Source organism: Scyliorhinus torazame, chromosome 12, assembly GCF_047496885.1.
Source record: "Scyliorhinus torazame isolate Kashiwa2021f chromosome 12, sScyTor2.1, whole genome shotgun sequence".
Classification (NCBI taxonomy): domain Eukaryota; kingdom Metazoa; phylum Chordata; class Chondrichthyes; order Carcharhiniformes; family Scyliorhinidae; genus Scyliorhinus; species Scyliorhinus torazame.
The window spans coordinates 99,402,547-99,419,749 of record NC_092718.1 but is presented as its reverse complement, the minus strand read 5'-3'; the positions used below and the strand labels follow the sequence as shown (position 1 = coordinate 99,419,749).

Sequence of the window (17,203 nt, the reverse complement as noted above, 5' to 3'; positions counted from 1 at the left end):
TCCTCCGCCTTCTCCTTCAACCGCTTTTGGGTCTCCCACATCACACCCATCTCGGCCACAAAAAGAGGAGAGCTACTCCTCGTGCTCCCCCACTGTCTCCTCCACTTTCTGAATCGCCTGGCTTTGGGATTCCAGCCTCTACTTTACGCGGTCAATTCCCGTTTTCAGTGGCTCTACCACCATAGCTAGGTCCTCCTGGGCTTCCCTCCTCTGCTGACAGAACTTCTCATTCAAGAAGTCCACTAGTTGCTCCGTCGACCACTGCGCAGGCAGGACAGACACTTTACGCTCTGCCATTTTGACCTGTGGTGTACGAAGATTCTTCTGCTCCCTTCCCCTTGACCCACTCCTGGGGATCCATCCACCCACCACACCACTGGAGTCTTGCTTTCTCCAATCACTCCTGCCCCTTTCTTCATCAAAACCTCCACCCTACGAGTGGGGAAAAGGTCCAAAAATCTATCTTGAGCGGGAGATGCCAAATGTGCGACCACTCACTCCATGGCCGCCACCGAATCCCAGTAACCCCACTGTGGTAGGAGCTTCTGTGTGCTGGTTCAGAAAGCTCTCCTGGGCACCCCCCTGGGAAGTGTCCACCCCCTCTAAGACTTTAAGCTCAATTCATATTGTCGAAGTTAAAATCCCCTCCTATTATCACTGTCTAAATTTTACACCTCTATGAGGTTTGCCTACAAATCTGCCCTTCCATCTTCCCTGACTTTTTGGGGCCTATTGTACACTCGCAGGAATATGATTGCCCTCTTTTGGTTATTATGTTATACCCATAAGGCCTCATTGGAGAAGACTGCCAAAATATCATTCCTCCACACTGCAGTAATTGACTCCGTTATGATTAATGTGACATCACTTCCCCTTTAACACCCTCCCCACTGTGCCCCAGTCTCACCTGAATATTATATCCCTGGAATACTGGGCTCCCAGTTCTGCCCCTCCCACAACCTTGCCAATGTGATTGCAATCATATCATGCTCGCATGTGTTAATCAATGCCCTCAATTCATTGACCTTCTCAGTAAGGCACATTGCATTAAAATAAACCCACCCAGGCTTTCCATATTCCCTTCTGTTTGACACGCACTGCCTTCCAGAGTGACTTGGTTTTCCTTTTATATTTGGCTGTGCATCGCCCCCTAATGCACCTCCACTCAGTATCCCATCTTCCTGTCACATTAGAGTAATCGCAACCCCAACAGGAATCACTGGAGTTAACCCATCATCATCCTAACTATATACTTCCCAGACACACCCAAACTTCACCCAGATACCAAATAAATACTCCCCTAGAGGCAGAAAACAAAATAGTTAATGAGAAAAATACCCAGAGTCTAGGCCATTATTTACTTACGTTAGTTTTGATATTTTATCGACCCACAGCTTCAAACTCCGGGTACAGTATTTGCTTTAGCAGATTGGAGTCAAAAGGGTGGCACAACCATGCCAGTGATTATCTCATTGACTGGTGAAGCAGGTTGGCAAAGTCAAATGAACCCCAGTTGCTTTTATATCTTATATTCCCAATCAAAACTGTCAGTAACTACAAAGAACATAATAGAGCCTCTTACATCAGAGTTGCACGTGGCAGAGTTGTTGGGGAACGATTAAGCTAATATGGCAGTGGGACGGGAACCTATGTGTGTACCCAGAGCAGAGGAAATCAAGAATAAGAGAAACATACAGCAAGGAGAATAAGAAAAGTGACAGGCAGAGAAATCAAGAGCCAGAATCAGGTAAGGACACAGTAAAAATAGTACGGATGGGAAAATTAGTCACAGTACAATAGAGGAGGAATTTCTGGAGTGTACATGGGGTGGTTTTCTGGGCCAATATGTTGTGGAACCAACAAGGGGGCTGGTGATGTTTGACTGGGTAGTGTGCAATCAGAAATGGTTAGATAGTTGCAGGGGATCCCTTGGGGATGAGTGACCACAACATGTAAGAGTTCTTGATCAAGGTGAATATTGAGGTAGTTGATTCTGACACCAGAATCTTGAATTTCAATAAAGGTAACCACAATGGTATGAGGCATGAGCTGGCTATGATGGACTGGGGAACATTACTGAAAGGAAGGACAGTGGACAGGCAATGGCAAGCATTCAAGGAACGAATAGGTAAACTCAAAGTTGTTTATTCCTATTTGGTGCAAGAGTAGAAAGGGAACTGTGGCCAGGCCATTGCTTACAAGGGCAATTAGAGATGGCATTAGATTCAAAGAAGAAGCAGACAAATTAATAAGATAAAGCAATAGACCTGAGGATAGGAAAAGTTTAAAATTCAGAAAAGGCGGGCCAAGGGATTGATTCAGAAAGGGAAAATACAACATGAATGTAAGCTAGCGGGGTACATCAAAACTGACTTTCAAAGTTTCTATAGGTATGTAAAGAGAAAAAAAATTGACAAAAATGAATGTAAGCCCTTTTAATACAGAAACACGGGAATTCATAATGGGGAACAAAGAAATTGTCGAGGAGCTAAATTCGTACTTTGCTTCCGTCTTCACAAAGGAAGATATGAATAAAGCATCGGAAGTTTTGACAAACACAAGTTTTATGAGGAGCTGAAGGAAATCAGAATTAGCAGAGAAGTGTTTTGGGGGAAATTAATGGGATTGAAGGTGGATAATCTTCATCCCAGAGTAATTACGAAAGTGGCGTAGCCACAATGGATCAATTGATGGTCGTTTTCCCAAATTCTTTGGACTCTGGAATGGTTCCTACAGACTGGAGGGTAGCTAATATCAGGGGCGAAATTCTCCCTCAACGGCGCGATGTCCGCCGACTGGCGCCAAAGACGGCGCCAATCAGACGGGCATCACGCCGGCCCAAAGGTGCGGAATGCTCCGCATCTTTGGCGGCCTAGCCCCAACATTGAGGGGCTAGGCCGACGCGGAGGGACTTCCGCCCCGCCAGCTGGCGGAAATGGCGTTTGTTGCCCCGCCAGCTGGCGCGGAAATGCGGCGCATGCGCGGGAGCGTCAGCGGCCGCTGACAGTTTCCCGGCGCATGCGCGGGAGCGTCAGCGCCGCTGAAAGTTTCCCACGCATGCGCAGTGGGGAGAGTCTCTTCCGCCTCCGCCATGGTGGAGGCCGTGGCGGAGGGGGAAGGGAAAGAGTGCCCCCACGGCACAGGCCCGCCCGCGGATCGGTGGGCCCCGATTGCGGGCCAGGCCACCGTGGGGCACCCCCGGGGTCAGATCGCCCCGCGCCCCCCCCCAGGACCCCGGAGCCCGCCCACACCACCTGGTCCCGCCGGTAAATACCAGGTTTGATTTACGTCGGCGGGACAGCAATTTCTGGGCGTGACTTCGGCCCATCCGGGCCGGAGAATTGAACGGGGGGTCCCGCCAACCGGCGCGGCCCGATTCCCGCCCCCCGCCCAATCTCCGGGAGCGGAGACTTCGGCGGGGGCGGGGGCGGGATTCACGGCGGCCAGCGGCCATTCTCCGACCCGGCGGGGAGTCGGAGAATGACGCCCCAGATCTCTATTCAAAATGGGAGGTTGAGAGAAAACAGGGAACTACAGACCAGTGAGCCTAACGTCGGTAGTAGGGAAGTTGTAGAGTTCATTGTCAAGGATTTCATTGCACAGCATTTGGAAAGCAGTGGTGTAATCATACAAAGTCAGCATAGATATAGTAAAGGGAAATCATGCTTGAAAAATCTACTGGAATTGTTTGAAGATATAACCAGTAGAGTTGACCAGGGAAAACCGGTGGATGTAATTTCTTTAGACTTTCAGAAGGATTTCGACAAGGTCTCAATAGCAGATTACTGTGTAAAGTTAAAGCACATGGGATTGTGGTTGGTGTCTTGAGATGGAGAGAAGGCTAGTTAGCAGACAGGAAGCAAGGAGGTAGTATAAATGGGTCTATTTCTGATAGGCAATATTCCAGGCATCTGGCCTGGTCCTAACAGTGGCTAGAATACTGGGTGAAAACCTCAGCGTTCTTTTAAAAGTTTAAGACTAGGCTGAACAATCAATTCATTCCAGGAGTGATTGCATAAGAAATAGGGCTTGGTTATTTTTTTACAAACAAACCTTTATTAAAACAAAATGAAAGCAATATTTAAAATTTCAACCTTCGAACCTAATAAGAAGATTTATCACTTGACCCTAACACACAATTTCCCATTAAACAGCACATAATATGAACATACAGTTCACAGATACACAGACACATAGAAGATGGGAGCAAGAGGAGGCCTTTTTGTCCTTCGAGCCTGCTCCGCCATTTACCACGATCATGGCTGATCATCCAACTCTATAGCCTAATCCTGCTTTCTCCCCATAGCCTTTGATCCCATTCTCCCCAAGTGCTATATCTAGCCGCCTCTTGAATGAATTCAATGTTTTAGCATCAACTACTCCCTGTGGTAATGAATTCCACAGGCTCACCACTCTTTGGGTGAAGAAATGACTCTTCATCTCTGTCCGAAATGGTTTAGGCTGAATCTTCAGACTGTGACCCCTGGTTCTGGACACGCCCATCATTGGGAACATCTTCCCTGCATCTACCCTGTCTAGTCCTGTTAGAATTTAAAAGTCTCTATGAGATCCACCCTCATTCTTCTGAATTCCAGCGAGAACAATCCCAACCTAGTCAATCTCTCCTCATATGGAAGTCCCGCCATTCCTGGAATCAGTCTGGTAAACCTTTGTTGCACTCCCTTGAGAGCAAGAACATCCTTCCTCAGAGAAGGAGACCAAAACTGCACACAATATTCTAGGTGTGGCCTCACCAAGGCCCTGTATAATTGCAGCAATACATCCCTGCTTCTGCACTCAAAACCTCTCGCAATGAAGGCCAACATACCATTTGCCTTCTTTACCTCCTGCTGCACCTGCATGCTTATTTTTAGTGACTGGTGCACAAGGACACCCAGGTCCCGCTGCACACTCCACTCTCCCAATTTACAACCATTCAGGTAGTAATCTGCCTTCCTGTTTTTGCTTCCAAAACCTCATAGTGAATAACACTTATCCAAATTATACTGCGCCTGCCATTGATTTACCCACTCGCCCAATCTGCCCATATCATGCTGAAGGATCCCTACATCCTCGTCAAGTTCACCCTCCCACCCAACTTGGTATCCATCTGTAAATTTTGAGATGTTATATTTTGTTCCCTTATCCAAATCATTAATGTATATTGTGAATAGTTGGGGTCCCAGCACCGATCTCTGTGGCACCCCACTAGTTGCTGCCTGCCAATTTGAAAAGGACCTATTAATTCCTACTCTTTGTTTCCTCTCTGCCAACCGGTTTTCTATCCACCTCAATATACTTCCCCCGATCCCATGCGCTTTAATTTTGCACAATAATCTCTTATCGGGCCTTCTGAAAGTCTAAATATACCACATCGACTGGCTCCTCCTTGTCAACTGTACTGGTTCCATCTTCAAAGAATTCCAACAGATTTGTCAAGCATGATTTCCCCTTCATAAACCCATGCTGACTCTGACTGACCCTGCCACTGCTTTCTCAATGTTCTGCTATAAAGTCCAGAACTAGGGGGCATAGCCTTAAAATAAGAGGAAGCAGATTTAGGACTGAGCAGAGGAGGAACTTCTTCACCCAAAGGGTTGTGAATCTGTGGAATTCCCTGCCCAGTGAAGCAGTTGAGGCTCCTTCATTAAATGTTTTCAAGATAAAGATGTGTAGTTTTTGAAGAATAAAGGGATTAAGGGTTATGGTGTTCAGGCAGAAAAGTGGAGCTGAGTCCACAAAAGATCAGCCGTGATCTCATTGAATGGCGGAGCAGGCTCGAAGGGCCAGGTGGCCTACTCCTGTTCCTAGTTCTTATGGTCTTATGTTCTTAACTGAAAGATGTGCAGTGTAGGTAGATTGGCTACGCTAAAATTGCCCCTTAGTTGGAAACATTTTTTAAAAACTTTCAACTAGGGGCAGGAGGTCTGGAATAGTCCAGCTACTTGGAGTGTTCCACAGAAGTGTGGCCAGACTCATCCTTCGCAACATTTTGACATGTAAAATCTCAACACATTGAGACATTGGATGTCTGCGCACTCTGCAACGCCATTCTATGCAATGAGAAAGTATGAATAAATTCCGGTTTAAGCTCTCAATCCACACGGGCAGTGACCCGGGGCCAGGATCAAACCCGTGTCCTCGACATCGTAAGGCAGCAGTGCTAATTTGAATCTGTGTCCTCTTTGTCCACTTGCCAATTTATTTTGAAGTTGTTTTTTTGGATTAACTTCAGAACAGTACTATTGTCTTCATTGTTCCTCAACACAAGCACCCCCAGCATCTCCACCACCCCTTTCTGCCTGCACATTTTTGTTCCGTTTCCACCATTTGAATATGCCCATTGTGTGTCAAGTCATTGAAACTGTTGACAGTACTCACGGTGCAGGATTGATAGTGTGAGATAATTTGTGAATGGGTCTGTTTAAGTCACATCCTAATGAATTGATTGTTCAGTTCAGCATTATCTGCCCATTCTGATGGCTGGTCTTCAATTGATGCAGCAAGACTACTAGGATTCCCGAACAACTTTTAGTTACATTATTGCCATAGTTATACCACATCCTCACCCGCTACATTCAGCCTTCTCACTTTACTTCTACACCCCTATTAAATTGAGCACACTTGAGGAAATATGTCTGGGCACTTTCCAATTTTAAGTTAAGCTGTCATTAATCATTTCAATTACTTTCACAGACAAAGATTTAAAGAAAGTCCATATCATCGTAATTTGCGTTTCTCTTGGGCTTCTCTGTCTATCGATGTTGGTTTTCAAAATCATGTGGCGCACGCCAGGAAAACTACGTCAAACTGAGTTGACGACGGCAGCAGTTTTAATGCCATGAAATTGTGCCAAGTAGTTGAAATTGTTACTATATATGAGTGATACCTGAATTGATGCATTGTTGCTGTAAGAAGATGATACAGGCTTTGAAATGCCTCTGGCGTGTTTTTAAAAAAAGCTAAATATTCGTGAACAACAATATTCCATTGTCTCCCTGTTGAATGTAGATGCCAAAGGGCAGCACGGTAGCATTGTGGATAGCACAATTGCTTCACAGCTCCAGGGTCTCAGGTACGATTCCGGCTTGGGTCACTGTCTGTGCGGAGTCTGCACATCCTCCCCGTGTGTGCGTGGGTTTCCTCCAGGTGCTCCGGTTTCCTCCCACAGTCCAAAGATGTGCGGGTTAGGTGGATTGGCCATGATAAATTGCCCTTAGTGTCCAAAATTGCCCTTAGTGTTGGGTGGGGTTACTGGGTTATGGGGATAGGGTGGAGGTGTAGGCTTGGGTGGGGTGCTCTTTCCAAGAGCCGGTGCAGACTCGATGGGCCAAATGGCCTCCTTCTGCACTGTAAATTCTATGATAAATTGCTGGCCAAAATCTTGTCCTCCAGGATCGAGGATTCTGTTCCAGATGTTATTGGGGAGGACCAGACGGGGTTTGTTAAGGGCAGGCAGTTGGTGGCCAATGTAAGAAGGCTATTAAATGTGATCATGATGCCCCCGGAAGGTAGGGAGGTGGGGGTAGTGATCGCAATTGATGCAGAAAAGGCTTTTGATTGGGTAGAATGGGACTATCTGTGAGAGATACTGGGACAGTTCGGATTCGGGCAGGGCTTTACTGACTGGGTCAGGTTACTGTATCAGGCTCCTGTGACAAGTGTACGGACGAATAGGACAACATTGGACTATTTTAGACTGCACCGGAGGACGAGACAGGGGTGCCCCCTCTCCCCACTGTTGTTTGCACTAGCTACAGAGCCATTGGCAATTGCTCTGAGAGCCTCGAGGGGCTGGAGAGGACTGGTCCGGGGGGGAGGGGGTGGGTGGAGCACAGGGTTTCGCTCTATGCGGATGACCTGCTTCTGTACATTTCGGACCCAATAAAGGGGATGGAAGAAATCATGAGGACTCGTGGGGAATTTGGCCGGTTTTCGGGGTATAAGCTTAATATGGGAAAGAGTGAGATGTTTGTGGTTCAGACGATGGGACAGGAGAGGCGACTGGGAGAGCTGCTGTTTAGGTTAGTAGAGGGAAGCTTGAGGTGCCTGGGCATCCAGGTGGCGCGGGAATGGGACCAGCTGCATAAATTTAATCTGGCCCGGTTGGTGGACCAAATGAAGGATGATATTCGGAGATGGGACGTTCTTCCGTTGTCTCTGGCTGGGAGGGTGCAAACGATGAAGGTGACGATCCTCCCGAGATTCCTATTTGTATTTCTGTGTCTATCCATCTTTAGTCCGCTGTCCTTTTTTAAGCGGGTCAACAGAGGGATCACGGGCTTCGTCTGGGCGGGCAAGACCCCACGAGTAAGGAAGGTAATGCTTGAGCAGAGTCGGGGAGAGGGCTGGCGCTGCTAAATTTTAGCAACTATTACTGGGCGGCTACTATAGCCATGATCAGGAAGTGGGTGGTGGGGTGGGGTCGGCATGTGTGTGTATAGAGGCGGCTTCATGTTTGGGGGCATTGGTATCTGCGCCTCTGCCGTTCCCGCCGGCACGGTACTCCACCAGTCCAGTGGTGGTGGCAGCCCTGAGAGTTTGGGGCCAGTGGAGGTGGCATGTGGGAGCATCGGTCTGGGCCCCAATCTGTGATAATCACCGGTTTGCCCCGGGGAGTATGGACGGGGGTTCCAGTTATGGCGGAGAGCAGGGATTGAGAGGATGGGGGATATGTACATAGAGCGGAGCTTTCCGAGTATGAGGGTGTTGGAGGAAAAGTTTGGGTTGGCGAGGGGAAACGAATTCAGGCATCTGCAGATGAGGGACTTCCTTCGTAAACAGGTGTCAACCTTCCCACTCTTACCGCTAAGGGAGATTCAGGACAGGGTAGTTTCCAAAGGGTGTGTAGGAGAAGGGAGCATCTTGGACATTTCTAAGGAGCTTATGGGGTTGGAGGAGGCGCAGACCGAGGAGCTGAAGCGCAAGTGGGAGGAGGAGCTGGGAGGAGAGATGGAGGATGGTCTATGGGTGGACGCGTTGAGTAGAGTCAACGCATCCGCAACATGTGCCAGGCTCAGCCTGATACAATTTAAGGTTGTTCACCGGGCTCACATGACAGTGGCCCGGATGAGCAGATTCTTTGGGGTGGAGGACAGTTGTGCAAAATGTGCGGGAGGACCGGTGAACCATGTCCACATGTTTTGGACATGTCCAAAGCTTTGGCAGAGGTTTGGCAGGGGTTTGCGGACGTCATGTCCACAGTGTTAAAAACAAGGGTGGCGCTGAGTCCAGAGGTGGCGATTTTCGGGGTGCCAGAAGACCCGAGTATCCAGGAGGAGAAAGAGGCAGACGTTCTGACCTTTGCTTCCCTGGTAGCCCGGAGACGGATACTATTAGCATGGAGGGACCCAAAGCCCCCAAAGTCGGAGACCTGACTATCGTATGTGGCTAGCTTTCTCTGTTTGGAGAAAATCAAGTTCGCCTTGAGAGGGTCAATGTTAGGGTTCGACCGGAGGTGGCAACCGTTCGTCGACTTCTTTGCCGGAAATTAATCATCGTCAGCAGACGGTGGGGAGGGGGGGGCGGGTGGAAGTAGTTTGGATTAGAGTAGGGAGTCAATAAGGGTGGGACCTGTACGAGAGGTAAATGGCTTTTGCACTATGTTTATGGTTTCATGTATATTGTTTATTTTGTTGTTGTTACTATACCAAAAATATCTCAATAAAATGTTCATTAAAAAAAAACCAATATTCCACTGTCGATAAAGAAAAGTGCCTGCTGAAGGCATTTGAACTTTTTGAAATTAATGTTGCCAACAAATTATCAGGAACTATTACTTACAACGGCCATGATCCATTGCTGTTTCTCAAAATATTTAGAGGCCAGAATGATGCACCTTTCAGGTGTAATTTGCTGAGAAAAACATTTAACTTCTAGATTGAACATGTGGCTGGACGAGATTACCTAATTGCTGATACATTACCAAGGGTTTTACTGTTCAGGGAAGGTGGACATTTGAAATACAAAGAAGGGACTGATAGGTTCTCTATTGATACAGCAAACTAGTGGACATTATCATGTTAATGCATGCATCTCATAATATAATAGTTTAGTGTCCAGAGATGAAAAGTAACTATTGTGGAAGGCTAAGAATTCGAAACTGTCTTTTTCAGTTACGACCACTCATTTTTCGAAAAGGTGTTGGAAAAACGGGTTCAAATGTTTCTGTTTGTGGACTATTACAGCCACATTGTATTATCCGAAACACACATGTATATGGGTGTCACTGGTTTAATGGGATTAGAGATCGAAAAACTGCAAAATTTCAGCATCAATAAGAAAGTTCAAAAGACAAATGGTTTGACATGTTGATGAACCGAGGGTGCCAGGCGAATTTACTTAGGAATTTACATAACACAGAGTTAAAGAGTGGATGTTTTATTTCAAAAGGGAACAAACAATTGGAAGATTGAACATAGATGAGAAACGGCAGAGTAAGCTTATTTTCAAAAATAACAGCCATTATGTAAAACAAAAGGTTAACCTATTCTGGGAAAAGAGAACTTCTAAGGGAATGTAGGAGATACTAGAGGACGAGATTAAAAGAGAAAGAGAAACAGATTTTAAGCTGCATTGAAAATGGTGTGATGGTGATGGCTGGTAAGATCTTGAAGAAGGCAATCGGCTGGATTCTCCAATCGCTGATGCCGAAATCGTGTTCGGCGACTAGTTGAAGAATCCATTTTTATGCTGGAATTGGGGACGGTGCCATTTTTCTGATGCTCCGCCCCCTCAAAATGGCATACTGGGGAGTACGCCGCACGCCGTCAGGACGGGCTCAGGACGTCACCTGAGGCCCTCCCCCGATGAGCAGAGTCCCCGACGGCATGGGACACGTCTCCTCACAACTTTCGGGAACCTGGCATGGTGGCTACGGACTGTGTCCAGCGCCGTCAGTCAGGGGGGAGCCTTTCCGCTGGCGGGGGGGGGAGGGGGTTTCTGCAGGTGCTGGAGATACTGGTGGGGGTTGGTCTGGGGGTGGTGAGGGGATTGCAGGGGGACAGTTTATGGCAGGCCAGGTCCGCGCGTGACCGGTGCCATGTTGTACACCGCCATTTGTACCGCGCGACCGGCGCAGGCTGCCGCCATACGCATGCCACGGACCCGGCCATTCTGTGGACGTATCCACTGGTAAAATCCAAAGACCTGAGAATTAGTTAGTTTAGTGTCACTGTCACAAAACATGCAAAGGGCCATAGGGAACTTTACAGCAAAGTTATTGGATGCTGTAGATTAGAAATTCTGTAATGACTGTTGCCATTTAAAGGGAGGTTTAATTCTGACTTCTTCAGGCCACAATCAATTGTGAAATGTTTATAAAGTACTGTTAACTATGTCAAATTATTCTTGTGTTTAAGTGTAGTTTGCTTTTTTTTATTTTTATAAGTATTTCGCCTTAATATAAGGTGAGACCATTATGGTTGGTCTTAAAGTTAATTTCTGATTTCGGAAAACCTCCTCACAATAAACATATTGAAATACCGTTCTGGCAGTTTTCTCAAGTTTTTCTTCTGAATTCAGGTAGCTCAGCTTTTACCAACCAGCCTGCCATAACAAGAAGGGCAGACTAACAATGGAAAATGAAGTTCAGAATTTCTGGAATTTGAAATGTATTTCCGAGGTAAATAACAAGCTCTGCACTTCTCCCTGGATTAATTAGTTTCAATGTTTGTTGACGTTGATATTATGCAAAGTAGAAGGGTGGGATTCTCTACCCTGCTACACCAGGGACGAAATTCTCCGACCCTCCGCCGGGTCGGAGAATCACCGGGGGCTGGGCGTGAATCCCGCCCCCGCCGGTTGCCGAAGTCTCCGGCACCGGATATTGAGCGGGGGCGGGAATCGCACCGTGCCGGTTGGCGGGCCCCCCCGCTCGATTCTCCGGCCCGGATGGGCCGAAGTTCCGCCGGCATAAATCAGACCACCTACCTTACCGGCGGGACAAGGCAGCGCGGGCGGGCTCCGGGGTCCTGGGGGGGGTGCGGGGCGATATGGCCCCGGGGGGTGCCCCCACGGTGGCCTGGCCCGCGATCGGGGCCCACCGATCCGCGGGCGGGTCTGTGCCGTGGGGGCACTCTTTCCCTTCCGCCTCCGCCACGGTCTCCACCATGGCGGAGGCGGAAGAGACTCCCTCCACTGCGCATGCGCGGGAATGCTGTCAGCGGCCGCTGACGCTACCGCGCATGCGCCGCCCGGAGATGTCATTTCCGCGCCAGCTGGTGGGGCACCAAAGGCCTTTTCCGCCAGCTGGCGGGGCGGAAATCCGTCCAGCGCCAACCTAGCCCCTCAATGTTGGGGCTCGGCCCCCAAAGATGCGGAGCATTCCGCACCTTTGGGGCGGCGCGATGCCCGTCTGATTTGCGCCACTTTGGGCGCCAGTCGGCGGACACCGCGCCGTTTCCGGAGAATTTCGCCCCTGTTTTCTGGTGTGGCGCACCCTCGCCGGCAGCGGGATTTTCCATACCGCCAGCAGGCTTGGGTGTGTTGCCGGCGCAACGGAGAATCCCGCTAGTGGAGTATCCAGCCCAAAATATATCATACCCGTGGATGGTACAATGGGAGATATAACACCGATCACCCGATATAACCCTGCAGGTGCAGTATTAAATCCAACTGCAATCAATGCAACTGATTACCAGGCAAAATGTATGGAAAATGAGCGGCACATTTAATATCACCCACTCTGCGCAGGTGTATGGTGGAGGATTTGCGCTTTCCCACGTCCAATTACCAACGCTTCCACAGGATTCTAAATGAATGCTGATTTCAACAGAGGCTAAGTGAACATTAAATTACTGATCAATACTTCAGTAAATGAAAAGTAATCAACACTAAAGGCAAAGGATGAAATGGAATAGAATTTCTATGCAGAATACAGTTTAAACAGTGAATACTAGGAATATATTACTTGTTGAATTTTGGATACATCTTTGCAAATTATGTTTTCTTCCCCTCAGTTTCATGTTTATCCTGCACCATGTTCCAAAAGAATCATAAAGAACTCAAAATTGTATCTCTGTTTTTTGCTCCATCAATAGCTTCCAGACCTGCCGTGTTTTTCCAGCACTTCTGGTGTTTTTGTCAAACCAATGAGAACTCCAGAAGGACAGGTGTGTTAAATGCAAAGTGCACTCTCTTCTATTTCTTTCAAAGCACAGAATTAACATCACACAATTCTCCCTCCCAATGTCACAGCTGTCGAGCATGTTGAGCCCCTAACTTGGTCTTTCGTATTAAAGGCAAAGGAGGGTTACAAGGATGCTGATATGGCTGGAGGCTGTGGGCAATGGGGAGAGATTAGAAGTGCTGGGGCTGTTTTACTTGGAGCAACAAAGGTTGCCATGGGACCCCCATAATCGTATACGATTATGAGAAAAATAATTGAGAGGGGGAGAGGAAGATACTTTTTCCATTTGAAGATGGACCAATAACCAGAGGACATAGACTTAAGTAGGAGATAGACGGCTAAGAGGGGAGTTGACACGTTTACCTCGTGGGTGGTGGGAGCGAGCACACTGCCGAAAAGGGTGTGTGAGCCAGAAACTGTCATAACATTTAAGCGGGATTTTGTTATTCCCTTGCACTGCCATAACATCCAGTATATGGGCCAAGTGTTGGAAAATGCAGACATATAGTAATACAAAGACAACTGGGTACATACAATCATACAATACTGCACACGATCACAAGACATTCCAGTCACCTTAACGCCAACACATGGGGCCTCGGCTTGTGATTTATCAAAATCTGAAATAAGGGGCGTCATTCTCCGACCCCCCGCCGGGTTGGAGAATCGCCGGGGGCTGCCGTGAATCCCGCCCCCGCCGGTTGCCGAAGTCTCCCGTACCGGATATTCGGCGGGGGCGGGAATCGGGCCGCCAGTTGGCGGGGCCCGCCGCTGGATTCTCCGGCACGGATGGGCCGAAGTCCCGCCGATCAATTGCCTGTCCCGCCGGCGTGGATTAAACCACCTTTTGAACGGCGGGACAAGGCGGTGCGGGCGAGCTCCGGGGTCCTGGGGGGGGGGGGGCGGGGCGATCTGGCCCCGAGGGGTGCCCCCACGGTGGCCTGGCCCGTGATCGGGGCCCACCGATCCGCGGGCGGGCATGTGCCGTGGGGCACTCTTTCCCCTACGCCTCCGCCACGGTCTCCACCATGGCGGAGGCGGAAGAGACTCCCTCCACTGCGCATGCGCGGGAATGCTGTCAGCGGCCGCTGACGCTCCCGCGCATGCGCCGCCCCGACATGTCATTTCCGCGCCAGCTGGCGGGGCACCAAAGGCCGTTTCCGCCAGCTGGCGGGGCGGAAATTCCGCCGGCGTCGGCCTAGCCCCTCAATGTTGGAGCTTGGCCCCCAAAGATGCGGAGCATCCTGCACCTTTGAGGCAGCGCGATGCCCATCTGATTGGCGCCGTTTTGGGCGCCAGTCGGCGGACATCGCGCCGTTTCGGGAGAATTTCGCCCCTGATTCTTCCTTGCCAGAGTTGTGCTGGCAGGAACAATTATGAAGAGTTTGCATATTCTGAGGGGAATTTGCAAATTTGCTATTGTCTGAAGGGACCATTCATTGTACTGGAATCTGGAAAATGGATGCTTCCCCTGCGCAGATTTTATTTAACAATGACCATTTCTGGAGAATCTGTGAGATTTTATCAATACCACCGCAAAAATAAATCATTGTGTTGTAAACCTGGCAGGGCCTGGGTTTTAGCCCAATAACATTGGACATTTTGAATCAAACTGCAGCCAACCTCAGGCAGCGTGGTGGGAATTCAGACTTGTCCAAAGTCAAATACTCAATACACCAACAAACTGCCAGGACATGTCTGGATCTGCCCTGTCAATCACGCATCAGGAGATCATTGATTCTATTGATATGCACCGATTTGTTTCGGGTTGCCCAGATCGAGCCAGGTTTTCTGGCACCCAGAGTTCCTGCCATTACTTTATATGGCATTAATTACGTGCAAGCAACACCACCAGAGATGGGCACCTGCGGGTGGGCCGTGGCCCTGTCAAGCTGTCATCATCTAATTCACTGGATGTTGGGACCCCCTCCTGAGGCCTCATTGCCCGAAAGCCAGAGAAGTTTCTGGAAAGGTACAACGGGAGGGGATCAAGACACATCCTAGAGAAGGCTCGACGTGCAGGTGACCTTGACCATCCAGAAGACTGACCAGAGAAGGAAGGAAGCAACCAATGAGACCCTCCTTCACAATGATGGACCTGAGAGTTGCAGAGAATCAGACTCACGACTCAACTGAATCCATCAATAGGGGCAATATAATGAATCTTGGGAATCTTTAGTAAATGGTTTTGGGTTAATGTAAGGGTAAATGTTGTTGTTCAATAAAATTGTTCTGATTTTATACATGTATCATCCTTTGTTTTGCTCACTAATAAAGACATCTAGCTAAAATGTTTGGTTAATACGCTGGTTGAAGTATTAGCGATTTTACAGCTACAACACTGGCGCCATGTGGGTGGGCATTCGATAACAGGTTACTTGTTGCTCTGAATTCGATCCTATCGACTTTGTATTATCCAACAGGCCTTCTGAGCCTGAATTAAGAGGGCAAATGCCCCACATTAGGGCAGTCTTAAGTGAGTGAAGGACAACAGAGATTTTGACCAGTAAACTGGGCCAATAAACCAGGGCGGGATTCTCCGCCGGCGTGATTGTCCATTTTGCCGGTGCTCAGGGGTTTTCCGATGACGTGGGGCTGCCCCAAAATGGGAAATCCCATCGACTGGCCGGCGTAACGGAGAATCCCGCGGGGCAGGAAAGTGGTGCGGCGGGGCAGGGAATCCAGCCCCAATATCTATCACACAAGGTCCACAAATTACGTATTTAGAGCTAGGATCGTCAAGGGAGTTGCGTAAATTCTGGGAGGGAATTTATTGAAAACAGGACCCCTACCCCAACCAATTCCCACACACCCGCGATGAACCTTTGAGAAAGTAAAATAGGCATAGACAGTCGTGCCAAATGGGAAGAGACCCCCTTAGTTACTTTAATAAGAAATGGCACAAGTGGGTGGAGTGGGATGACACTCCGATATCAGATCTGGGATCCGAAGGGAAACATTGTTGGAGCCACACCCATAAAGACATAGATAAATGGGCTTCAAAGCTCAGCAAGACATTCATAATTGCCAGTTGGGGCAGCACAGTGGCACAGTGGGTTAGCCCTGCTGCCTCACGGCGCCGAGGTCCCAGGTTTGATCCCGGCTCTGGGTCACCGTCCGTGTGGAGTTTGCACATTCTCCCCGTGTTTGCGTGGGTTTCACCCCCACAACCCATAAAGATGTGCAGGCTAGGTGGATTGGCCATGCTAAATTGTCCCTTAATTGGAAAAAATGAATTGGGTACTCTAAATTTATGAAAACGAAATAAATAAATAATTGCCAGATGCCGAGAACAGCTCTGTCGAGGAGAGGTGGAGATGACACAATTAAAACAAGATTCAACATAATTAAAGCAAGATATGATTGGTGCTCCAGTGCACATCCTGAAATTAGAAAAAGAGGTAGGCATAGGGGAAGAGTAACACTGACGTAACACACATGAACCAGTTCCAAGCCTACCAAAAGGCACAGCACGCTGTCAGTGAGAGGAATACAGTGCTGCAACAGGTAGAAGAATTTTAAAAGAAATGCAGTGACCTGTGTTGCTCTTATTAGCCTTAGTTTATTAGCTCTGATTATGTCACCTTTGCTCACGAGTCGCCAGGTATCTTTCTGATACCGCCACGTGGTTCAAGCTCAAGTTATGATTAATAAGTCAGCACACCGCTTAGTAAGATTGAAGTCAACGGTCATTTATTATATACAACAAGTAATGTTTACACAATAATCCTACTATCTATATAGAAACCTATCACTGCTGGCCAATACTTAACTTTAGGAAGAGCCCACCAGGTCAGGGAAACAAATGGCTTATCGAATCGGATCTGGCCCGCGGGATTCAAAAGGCTGATACAGGTCGATGGCTAGGAGTCTTTATCGGATAGCGATCGCTGGATTCAAACTTACAGTTGCTGGTTGATGTTGTTGTGAAAGTCTCGAGCAGGCGAAGAAGGGAGAGAGAGAGAGATCTGAACTTGGCCCCTCACTTTATAGGGCCCAGGGGCTTCCCGCCTCTCGGGGCGGCCCTTGACCCTGAGTCCCAAGTGATTGGACTTGTTCCCAATCACTGGGTTC

General features: G+C 48.4%; 1 protein-coding gene across 1 annotated transcript in view; it reads left to right on the top strand.

Annotated features, from left to right (window-relative positions):
* Positions 1–10,930, top strand: part of LOC140387094 (uncharacterized) — a 571,970-nt gene extending 561,040 nt beyond the window's left edge. Inside the window, exon 17 of the mRNA XM_072470103.1 lies at positions 6,697–10,930. Within this exon, the coding sequence (XP_072326204.1) occupies positions 6,697–6,845 (149 nt within the window). The 3' untranslated portion in view covers positions 6,846–10,930. The remainder of the gene's footprint in view (positions 1–6,696) is intronic.
* The last annotated feature ends 6,273 nt before the right edge of the window (positions 10,931–17,203 follow it).